The 12279-nt window shown below is 34.7% G+C and overlaps 1 protein-coding gene across 4 annotated transcripts in view; it reads right to left on the reverse strand.

Annotated features, from left to right (window-relative positions):
* Positions 1 to 1475: 1475 nt before the first annotated feature.
* LOC140449413 (uncharacterized) overlaps positions 1476 to 12279 on the reverse strand; it is a 37860-nt gene continuing 27056 nt past the window's right edge. For all 4 annotated transcript variants that reach the window (XM_072542576.1, XM_072542575.1, XM_072542577.1 and 1 more), the window contains exon 9: positions 1476 to 10476. In XM_072542576.1, the coding sequence (XP_072398677.1) occupies positions 10175 to 10476 (302 nt within the window). In that variant the 3' untranslated portion in view covers positions 1476 to 10174. The remainder of the gene's footprint in view (positions 10477 to 12279) is intronic.

The following is a 12279-nucleotide window of genomic DNA, read 5'->3' on the forward strand; positions in this document are numbered from 1 at the left end:
ACTAAATGAAAATATTTGAAAAATTACAACTAGAATATTAATACTGTATTACATACAAGAAATGCACTTGCTGGAAACTTACAGAAGAGTATAAATAATTATATCATTAATATTATATTATATAGTTTAGAGAGTTTTCAATATGCGAGGGCCACGTAACTAAGAAATTTCTTGGGTTTATTATTACCCCAGCAGACTGGAACTTATTTAATCTTTATTAAATATATCACGAGTATTATAATCAGATAAACTACTATTTTTGAACTTCTACTCTAATAGTAACGTATCTTATGCGATAAGACACGGTCCTGGCAAAGTAGGAACTGTTCCTAACAAGTTGAACGCAACCGTCCGCACAAAAAAAAAACAATTCCTACCCTACAAGGACTGTATAATTGTAAAAATACTGTGTAGCTGTCCACTGAAACAAAATACAACGTAAGATGCAGCTTATGCATCTCTCAGTAAAAGTTTCCTTTTTAAGGCGTTAAATTTCTCTGTTCTGTTCAAATCAAATGGCAAATGACGGATCTATTTTTTGTGATTACTGCAAATAATGCAGCTGCAACCAAGCAACTCACACGACAAAACCATGTACACGGAATGAAGGAAGAGTACATAAATTCCTTATTAGTAACTTTTAAAGATACAGAAAAAGGATGATTAAAAAAAGCTGGATAGAAAAAATCGAGACTGGATTTCAAAAGAAGGAAAAGAGAAGTGGTTAGGTTAGGTTAGGTTATAAAAAGAAAAGTAGGTGTGAAAATGGGGGTTTTAGTTGAGGTTATTCAAAATGTAGACCATTTAACCACATTGATAGTAGCTCTGCGGGTAGAAGAGCTTCATATAGAAGTAATTCTCCGACAAAGAGAGGAAGAATAGAAACAGGAGGAAATGGGAGAGATGGGAACGAAGAGACAAAATAAAATGAGAAAAAAAGTGACGGAATTTTTTACTGTCGAAAATGTTTCGTAGAGGAAGTCTAACAAAGAGAATTTCCTCAAAAGTATATTAAGATTTCATAGAAGTTGGAAGATATAAGAGTGGAAGGGTGGAAGGAGAGAGACTTTTTCTCTTTGTTTCCGTTTGGTCCCTTGTGTGAAACAATTCTCTCACACGGCAAGTGACATAAATGAAAAAAAAGGTTAGAGCACGAGAGATAAAGTGAAAGCGAGACAGTGTAATCACAAAGAGAAATTTCTCACAAATAAGAAGATATTGTGACAATATCTTTGGGAAAAATTAACAGGGAGGTCCCACATGGAGTGATTTCTCCCACATAGCAAGAGATAGGGTAATGAGAAAAGGAAAGGGGGAGAAAAGAACAGTGGAGGGACAGAGAAAAGATATCTCTGGTGAGCTAAAGAGACTTCATGAAGACAATTGGATAAAGAACAGTAAAGACTGGATGTGGAACAAGGGCATAGCAGATAAATTTTGCCGTTCCAGGAGAAATAAACGTTGAACATTACAAGTTATTCGAAATGGCGACCGTTTATGGTTATTCTCTCTCTTTGTAACCGTTTTTTTCCAACGTGTGAGAGATTTCTCCCAAATTTGGAAAAAAAAATAGGGGCGTGGTGAGCGTGGAAGAAGGAGATCAATAGGAGAAACCGATAAGGGATGAGAGAGCGGGGAAGGGATACAAATAAAGAAAAAAAGAGAAGGGCGATGACAGAAAAGACTGCAGAAGTATTTTTACACGAAAAGTGAATTCTCCCACATAGAAAAGACAAGGGGGTAATGAAAAAGGCGAGGATTCGATATGGAACGAAAAATTTCGCTGCTTCAGAAGAAATAACCGTTTGACAACAGTTTTTCTCTGTTTTCATCTTTTCCCACGTATGAGACAATTCTCCAGCATGGCGTTAAGAGCGGAAAAGAGAGATAAATTGGTAGAAAAAGATATGGGAGAGAAGAGATGAGATATACATGGAGAAGAGGAGTGTCAACAAGGAAAGAGAGGGAGGAATTTTTCACAAATAAAAAGAGATTACACGGGTAACTGTGGGAAAAAATTTACAGAGACAGAAAAATGTCTCAGTAGGAGTGAATTCTCCCACATAGAAAAGACAAGGGGGTAATGAAAAAAGACAAGGATTCGATATGGAACGAAAAATTTCGCTGCTTCAGAAGAAATAACCATTTGACAGTTTTTCTCTATTTCCATCTTTTCCCACGTATGAGACAATTCTCCAGCATGGCGTAAAGAGCGGGAAAGAGAGATAAATTGGTAGAAAAATATACATGGGGGGGGGGGGAAGAGATATACATGGAGAAGAGGAGTGACGACAAGGAAAGAGAGATGGAGTGTCACAGAGGGAGGAATTTTTCACAAATAAAAAGAGATTCCACGGGTAACTTTGGGAAAAAATTTACAGAGACAGAGAAAGGTCTCAATAGGAGTGAATTCTACCACATAGAAAAGACAAGGGGGTCATGAAAAAAGGCGAGGATTCGATATGGAACGAGGGCATAGCAGAAAAATTCTCCAGCGTGGCGTAAAGGGCGGGGAGGGAGATAAATTGGTAGAAAAATATACATGGGGGGAAGAGATATACATGGAGAAGAGGAGCGACGACAAGGAAAGAGAGACATAGTCTCACACAGGGAGAAATATTTCAAAAGTAAAGAGACTGTATAAGTAACTTTAGGAAAAATTTACAGAGCGAGAGAAAGATCTCATAAGGAGCGAATTCTGTCATATAGAAAGACTGGGGTTATGGAGAAAAGGAGAGGGGGAAGATTGGATGTGAAACGAGAGCATAGCAGAAAAATGTAGCAGCTTTAGAAGAAATAACCGTTCGACAGTTTTTTTTTTAGTTATTTTCCATCTTTTTCCACGTGTGAGAGAATTTTCCCTCATGGCGTAAAGAAAGAGGAGTGAAGAGCAGGAAAGAAGATATGGGAGAGAATTTTTGGAGAGAGATATTTTTGGAGAAGAGGAGAGAGAGTCTGACACAGGGAGGAATTTTTCAAAAATAAAGAGACCGTACAAGTAACTTTAGGAAAAATTTACAGAGTGAGAGAAAGATCTCATAATGAGCGAAAGCGTAAAGTTATAAGTAATTCAAAATGGAGACTGTTATGGTATTTTTTTGTGACTTGTCGACACATATTTGCCATTTGACGTAAAACGAACAAGGTAAACGTATTTATTCAATCTGCTGTGGTCCTACTTATTTATATACTATTTACTAATGACCAAAACTCGCACATCTCGATAAATAACATTCGATTTGAAAGCAGTTCTGGTCGGGACCTAATAATTACTAGGTACGTTTTTCGAGATTTTTACATTCCAGAATATATTTCATTTAGGTACTGAAAAAATTAAAAAAATATCAAAAATCTTATATAAAATCGTCGATCGTTACTATGCAATGGCGCAACTTTGATAACATCGTTAGAATAATGAAATAACTTTCGTTTGTGCATCTTTTCCTTTTAGTACTTCTGCACGCATTTCCCGATTTTAGAGAATCGCTCTTCTATTTTGTATTTTTGTTTTTCTAAACGAACAAAACTATACCACCTACGAAACAATGGTTAGGTTTGAGGATTCCATATTGACCGAATAATCAACAACACGGTCGGTCAGTATAAAAAAAATATAGTTATTTCAGTCTTAATTAGAAAATATCACATTCCGTCCAATGTAAACATACATTGTTTTATTTTTGTATCGTGTACGGCATTGAACATGCAGCAAACGGAGCTATAGAAGAACCTTCACCCCTTTCGACGTTAAATCAAGAACAGAGACAAATATTCAACGTATAGAACATCCCTGACGTTTAGATTCTACGCCACTAGGTGGCTTAGAGTGCATCAGACGCCAACATATATTTTTAAAATCTTCTGGGCGCTTCTCCCGATTCGGAAAAGTTAATCTTATTCTTTTGCTACCGCTAAAATATCACAGATGGACGTGCGCGCTTTTCTATCAGCACCACGCTAAACGACGAACGAGTTAAATACTTAATACTACAAATATTTACACGACACAAGATGCAGTCATGTCAAGATCCGTAATATAAAAATCAAAAAGATTATTATTCAGTCACTAGCACCCACCGCTTACTCTTTAAAAAATCTTTAATAACTCTCACTCCGGCTGATCGATACAGTCAAACATCCATACTTCAAAAGCTACTGCAACTTATGCAACTTTTTTTTTCTTAGTCGCAGCCATTCCTCGTCAAATTACACATATTCGAGCTCGACAAAATTAACTCTTCAATTAATCCAACCATTTTGCGAATATTTACCCCATTTGATACGGAATGACTGCTCGTTTTATATACCACAAACATAAATTTTCTTCAAATAAATAAAAAATATTTATATTCAACATTCTGGGACAATAAAATCTTTGTAATTTCGGTCTAAGTCTTTAATATACTTTGAATTAGCTGTTTACCTTCGAGCGACAAAGCTACAGAGGATACGCCAACCTCAACGCTACCAAACCTACTAAGAAAACGAAGCTATCAAAAATTCCTTTCGAAATAATACATAGATTTAAAAGTTTCGTATAATATTTTGTCGAAGTAATTTTTTCCACTAGAGAACAATTTGTTTGAACAGTTTTAATGTTAAATTTGCATTTTAAAATTAACGGAATAAACATGTTTAACACCAGCGATTGCGTCTTATAACCCAAAAATCATCTGAGTCGATCTGCATAAAGTAATTTTTTTTATTTTTGTTTAAGAAATTCTTCCTAGAAAATGTTTGGTGTACAACTGACGCAATATAGCTTTTTTAACAAATTGTGTACTATATTTTTTCTACGAATTGTGTTTTCAAACAAAAAAAGAGTAGCTGAGTGACGAATTGAACTAATCAATTTTGGATTATTTGTCAAAAACGCTAAATTGCACCACTACAGCAAGTTGCATCATTGCTCCATGAACTTATTACGTCAAATGCCATATCAAATTGAAACCCAAATGACAACATCGAGCAGAAAAACACTCAACAGGAGCAGAGGAAACTCAACAGGAGCACAAGAGCATAGGAAACTCAACAGAAGCACAGGAAACTCAACAGGAGCACAGGAAACTCAACAGGAGCACAGGAAACTCAACAGGAGCACAGGAAACTCAACAGGAGCACAGGAAATGAACACAGAAAAAACAAAAATAATGATAAAGACGAGAAGAAATATATTCCCACAGAACATTATACATGAAGATGACATTGAAACGGTTGGAAAGTTTATATACCTAGGAGTAGAAATATATATAGAATAACGCAGGCAAACAGAGCTTATTTGGCCCTCTCCCATATATTTCGGTCTAAAAATGTCCACCGAAATACAAAGATGAGAATCTATAAAACCCTAATTCGGCCAATAGCATGCTATGGCAGTGAAGCATGGGTACTGAAAGAAACATCCAAAAGCAAATTCGACACATTCGAAAGGAAAGCATTGAGGAGAATACTAGGACCAATGAGGAAAAACAGAATCTTCAGAAGTCGATTCAACAACGAGCTTTATCAACTTTATAAGGAAGCACCACTGTCAGACTTCATTAGAATACAAAGATTGCAATGGGCCGGTCATGTGATAGGAATGGGAGAGGATAGGCTATCAAAAAGAGCACTGAATGCTAGAATGCAGGGAAAGAGAGCGGTTGGAAAGCCAAGAAAGCGCTGAGAAGACAGTAAACAGCGACGCACAAGCCCTTTTAGGAGTCCTTGTATGGAGAAGATTAGCCACAGACGAGCAAGGCTGGAGGCAAAAAATAAAAGAAAAAAAAGGCTCAATTTGGGCCTTAAAAAAGTAGCTCAGTGACGAATTGAACTAACGACTTTTTGAGTATTTGTCGAAAACGCTAAAATTGCACCACTACAGCAAGTTGCATCGTTGCTCCATCAACCTATTACGTCAAATGCAGTGTCAAATTTAAACACAGATGAAAACATCGAAAAGAAACGAAACTGAAGACATTTGAAGACAAAATGTGATAAACTTGCCATTTTTTTCTCAAAAGTATAAATTACCGACCGAAAATATCTATTAAAACTATTTTGACTGATTTGTCACTAAAACTTTGGGGGAAAATGCTTAAAAAATTGTAACGTAATGAAAAAAATTCTTAAAACCCCAGATTTTCTGTAACTAAAAAAAACACAAAACTGTAATGTAATGGAAAAGTTCCCCGGAATTATAACGCAATGAAAAAGTTGCCACAAAACCGTAAGCGAATGAAAAAATCAGTAAAATTGTTGCTTAATAAAAAAATTCACTGTAGCATGAAAAAAACAATCTTCAAAACTGTGTAGCGTAGTGGAAAATAAATACTGTAACACTGTAGGACAAAAAAAATCTGCTGCAACTGTATTGAAACTAAAACTTTGGAAAAAACCGCACATGTAATGAAAAAATTGCCAGAAACTGAAGATAAATGCAAGAAACTACATAAAATCCTACCGTAATGAAAATTTTTCATTTCCAACAGCGTAATAAAAAAATTTCCATAATAATAACGTAATGAAAAATTCTTTAAAGTGTAGCGTAATGGAAAAAAAAATCCTCAACATTGTTCAATAACGAAAAACTACCCGTAGGATGATGAAAACAATACTCAATCATGTAAGGTAAGAGAAAATAATCCCAAACACTAGCGTAATGAAAATATTTAGGCGAAAACTGTAACGTAATGAACAATTTCCTACAATTGTAGCGTAATTACAACTCGAAACTGTACCCTAACGAAAAAATTACCTATAACTGTATGTAGGCGACCGAAAAATGCTTAAAACTGTTGCTTGAGATAATTATCTACAACTGTAGGTAGTGAAAAATATTACGGTCACCCTGTAAAGTAATTTTCTGTAGCATAGTTTGTAATTTTCTATAGTGTAATGAAAAAACTACCTAAATCCATACCGTAATGAAAATTTTTCATTTCCAACAGCGTAATAAAAATTCCCATAATAGCGTAATGAAACATTCCTTAAAATGTAGCGTAATGGAAAAAAATGCTCAACATTGTTCAATAACGAAAAACTTCTTGTAAGGTGATGAAAATAATACTCAACCATATAAGGTACGAAAATAATCCTGAACACTAGCGTAATAAAAAGATTTTGGCAAAAATAACGTAATGAACAAATCTCTACAATTGTAGCGTAATTAAAACTCGAGGAAAAAATACACTATAACTGTTCCGTAATGAAAAAATGATTTAGAACTACTGTGGAATGAAAAATGCCTGAAACTGTTGCTTGAAAAAATTATCTAGAGCTGTGGCGTAGTGAATTCTATGTAGCGTAATGAAAAAAAATACCTAAACCTATGACATAATGAACAATATTGATGTTCTGTATCGAATCTATGCATTTCTAAGGATTTTTTAATATTCTTTTGTTGCTCAGTGTGTTTATTTTCGTTGATTGATACGTATCTTCTATATTGGCAGAAATTATTACATAGAAATGAATCTTTGTCGCTTCGAACGTATTTATTCGGCTAATGATCACAGCGTAAACGTAACGTAAAACATAAATCTTCTTATACCCTGTAGCGAACGTGTAAAACTAAAACACATCTCTTTTCTTCTTTTCGATTCTACTATTCCCGGAATTATAGTAACTAGTGGAATTGTACTGTCCCTAGGAATAAGTAATATCACAAATCTTATTTAATACAGAAATATAAAGTTTTGACTGCTTTTCAACTATTTAACTCTTAAATTTTTTAAGTATTTTCTTTATATCAACTAGTTCGGTATATGATACATTCAAACAGCATCATTATGTATAAAATACTATAACGAAATAAGCCCAAAACTCCCCTTCTATATGTTTCGTGCATTTCAACAGCATACAGACCATTACTGTTTACTAATAGCTAATAACTCACACTGAGTAAATACTAATTTTGTGGATTTCATCGATACCAGACCTACATATTGTAAACTAACTATTATTCAGTATATACATAAAAAATATAAACCTTGAAAACGAATCACTGAATGTAAATTAATATTTATTGTTACGCCACTGGTAGTGGTGTCATAAACTGGTGCGATTATCGCCATTTTGCATTTAGCAACTTTTACATATTCGAATAAAACATAAAAGAGTATTTTTATCATCTTTTCGTCGTATAAATGTAAGATTAACTGGCGAATCAATATTTTTTATTTTAATTATTGATTTGTATCATTTATTATTAAATAACTAACAAGCGAGTTCAGCACTTGACAAATAATTGTCAGTTGTAAATTTTTACCATGATAGGACTTCCACCTTGTCACCCAGATCTAATTCCAATTGAAAATTGGACAGTTTTTGAGTAAAATAAGTCAGATTCAGATTCAATGGTGTCACAGCATTATCTGATGACTTTTTTGATCAATTTGAATTGTGCAACAATAGACAAAAATATTTACATAAAGTCCTTTCCAATTGAAGATGGTTTTTTGTCAAAAAAAAAAAATTTGATGCAAGAAGATACTGATTATGTTAAAGATATTTGTGATCAGAGCTATGATTTAACACGAAGACTTCCACCTCATCTCCCAGATCTAAATCCAATTGAAAATTGGACAATTATTAAGCTATAATATGTCAGCTTCACATTCAAGAATGTCACAGCTCTATCTGATGAGTTTTTTATCAATTTGAGCCATGCAAGAATGGACAAAAGTATTTGCATGAAGTCCTTACCAATCGAAGATGGTTTTTTGCCAAAACAAATTATTCGATACAAGTTTTGACCAAAATTAATTGACTTACAAGATAGTGCAAAAAATACTAAATCTGTTGAAGATGTTTGTGATCAGAACTATGATTTAGGAGATATCGCAGAAGATGTTGAAGATGATTTTAACCCAAGCAACTTGCACCTCGTCAACCAGATCTAAATCCAATTGAAAATTTGGCAATTTTTGGAACAAGATATGGCAACTTCAAAATATGGTCACACGAGTAACCGATGCGTTCTTGTCGGCAAATTTAGCTTGCAAAAAATGTATTTGTTGAAGTAATTTTTAAGTGAAGATTGTTTGATTTGAGATGGATGAAATTTTTTTATTCAATTGTAATTGATTTGAGTGACAACATGTAAAATACTGATTTTATGAAGCTTTTTGTGATTTAAAGAGTTGAATTTATTTATGGTAAATTATATATCAATCACAACTAACAATTCTTCAAATTATTGTTTCCTTATGGTAGAATAATCTCGATAACAGTACATATAGACATTGCTCGAAAAATTTATTTCGTTTACCATATATTTTCTATAAAAACTTCACTGAGTAGCCAGTTTTCACTTGCCGAACTGTACATGGAGAAAAAACAAAGTTTTAGTATACAAATCAGTGCTTTAGTAATATTGTACGAAATTTAATAAATAAAAATAAATATATATGATAGTCGAAGCAGTTGTTATTGGTCTGATATTGGTGAATTCCAATCCTTAATAATAATAACACCGACAGCTGAACGGCCAACATCAGCGGGGAGAAGGCATAATGTCGTTACCGTAGCAGCAAACAAACAGCTAGACGGAGAGCCTCTTCGAGGGTTTCAAGGGAACAATAGAACTAGAACACTGAAAAATTTGAAATACAACCATGTCGAAATCGATGACATTCAATGATAATCAAAACTCAGATCAGTCGAATAAATAAATATGTAACTGAAGTGAGTTTTGTTGGTTTATGTTCTTATATAAATATTTAGTTTAAAAGTTAAATTCTTCTTATAAATAGTCATAAATGGATGAAGATATGATGAAACTTTTGTAGTGTGGTAAGTTCTAGTTAAATCATGGAAAATGTGAAAATATATAAATACGATTGTATAGAGACTTCCCACATAGATTATAGTTTGTTGAACATTGATATATTGCAAGTGAAATATTGGAGCCAAAGGAGTGTTCCGACATGATCATATTAGGACAGTTCGTACTCCAAACATGCATAAATTTATATTTACATAAATTCGTTGTTGTATCAACATAGAACTGCACTTAAAAGCCATTTAATGCAAAATGTTTGTCATTATCTACTATTTTCAAATTAATTAGCGTCAAAAAATTTATTCACGTTTGTGACTATCAGATCTCTCCTCACACTAGCCAATATGAATCGATAGTAAGTTATAAAAATTTAAACAACAAAAAAGAAAACGAACTGATTAGAGGTGGCATTTACTGCTGTACGGCGGCAGTGGGGGGTTGCGTGTACTGATAGTAAGGCACCCCAGCTGGGAACTGATTGTAGGCGGGGGTGGGCTGGCCCTGGCCCATCGACTGGTATGCGCAAGGGTTGGTCGCGCCGGGTAATCCTCGACTCTGAAAGAATTTGTGGTTCATGATTGACTGCATGCCGTCGGCGGGCTGCGACTGCACCATGTACTGAGCCGGGATCGTGTGGTACATGTTGGCTTGTGGGGCTTGGTACGACTGACGCTCGTTGTAGCGTTGGTTATTGTATTGACGAGGATTATTGCCTAATGGGAAAAATTCATATTAAATACGTTGTTGGAAAAAAAGCTCAGAGAAATAAGTATTTTTGATCTTTAGAACAAAAATCTTTTGTACTAGAATCGCATTATACTCAAAACAATTTCTGCCGTGAATTAGGTGGGTGTTTTTAGTTATTAACAGTTACAAATCAAAAATGGGGCACAAAACAAAGCACTTAAAACAAAATTTAAGCCATCTATCGCCCAGTTTTTTCGTCATATTTCTAAAAAATAAAATACAGGGTGACCCATTTAAAAAAACATTGAAAAAATCGTAATTTTGTTTTGTAGTTCACTCTGAATACAAATTTTAGTCAATGACTTCAATTAAACTTAATTTAAAAACTACAATATATTGTTTACTTGATTATATAAAATAAATAATTGTTTATGCATTACATATGTTGATTTAATAGGGATTTCGAAATAAAAATGGTCATAACTTATGAGAGAAATACAAATTTGAAAACATGTATCGGGTGTCCCATTTAAAAAATTATATGTTTGCTGTAGTTATTAATCATTAAGCATGGAGAATATCATTGCCTACATTTTTTCTAAATAAGTTTTTTTTTGGATATCTTGTACCACAATGGAATTATCACCACGAATTATCACGATGTTGCACTAAAAACTCACCCTGCATACGAGAATAGATTGATATTAAACTAGCCTTTGATAGATGGCGCTACTTGATATCGAATTGGTTTCGGTGTTGACATTTGCCATTCATGACATGACGTCTGTCAAAATTTTAAGTTTTAAAAATAATTAGTTTGGTTTTGACAGCCGTCAAAAGCAAGCAAATTTTGTGTTTTCGGAGAAATGAAAAAAGTCGAGTATCGTTCGGTGATTAAATTCCTCCACAAAAAGGGTAAAACGAATGTGCAAATCAAAGCCGACATGGACTAAGTTTATGGTGAGGTTGTACCTTCGTTAGTAATAGTAAAATTTTGGAAAGCTGAATTTGTTCGTGGTCGTACGAGTATTTTTGATGATGAGCGTCCCGGGAGGCCAAATGAAGTCACCACGCCGGAAATGATCAACAGTGTCCATGACATGATTATGGCAGATCGTAGAATTAAGCTCCGTGAGTTAATAGAGGTCCTAAACATTTCTTACGAACGCGTACACATCATTCACCATCATTTGGACATAAAAAAGCTATCCGCGCGATGGGTACCGCGTTTGCTGACAATCGATCAAATGTAAAAACGTGTGACCACTTCGGACACGCTGTTGGCAATGATACGGCGCGATCCGAAGGATTTTTTCGCCGATTTATCACCGTTGGTGAAACCTGGGTGCATTATTACACACCGGAAACCAAAGAAAAGTCGAAACAGTGGCGCAAACGCGGCGAAGGGCCGCCGAAGAAGACAAAGAGTGCACATTCGGCCTGCAAAGTGATGGCGACTGTTTTCTGGAATGCGAAGAACATCATCCATATCGACTACTTGGAAAAAGGAAAAACAATCAATGGTGCACCGGCTCACCGATCGGCCGTCGCCATGGCAAAATTACACGAATTGGGCTATGAATTGGTTGAACACCCACCGTATTCCCCAGAACTTGCCGCCAGCGATTTTTTCCTGTTTCCAAACCTAAAAAAATTGCTCCGAGGACGCCGTTTCGCATCAAATGATGAAGTCGTCGCTGAAACTTCGGCCTATTTTGAAGAGCTCGAGCAAAAGTACTATTCGAATGGGATAAAGAAATTGGAACATCGTCTTATTAAGTGTATCGAGCTAAAAGGGGACTATGTTAAGAAATGAATCGATTTAATTC

This window comes from Diabrotica undecimpunctata, chromosome 9 (genome assembly GCF_040954645.1).
Source record: "Diabrotica undecimpunctata isolate CICGRU chromosome 9, icDiaUnde3, whole genome shotgun sequence".
Taxonomy (NCBI): Eukaryota; Metazoa; Arthropoda; class Insecta; order Coleoptera; family Chrysomelidae; genus Diabrotica; species Diabrotica undecimpunctata.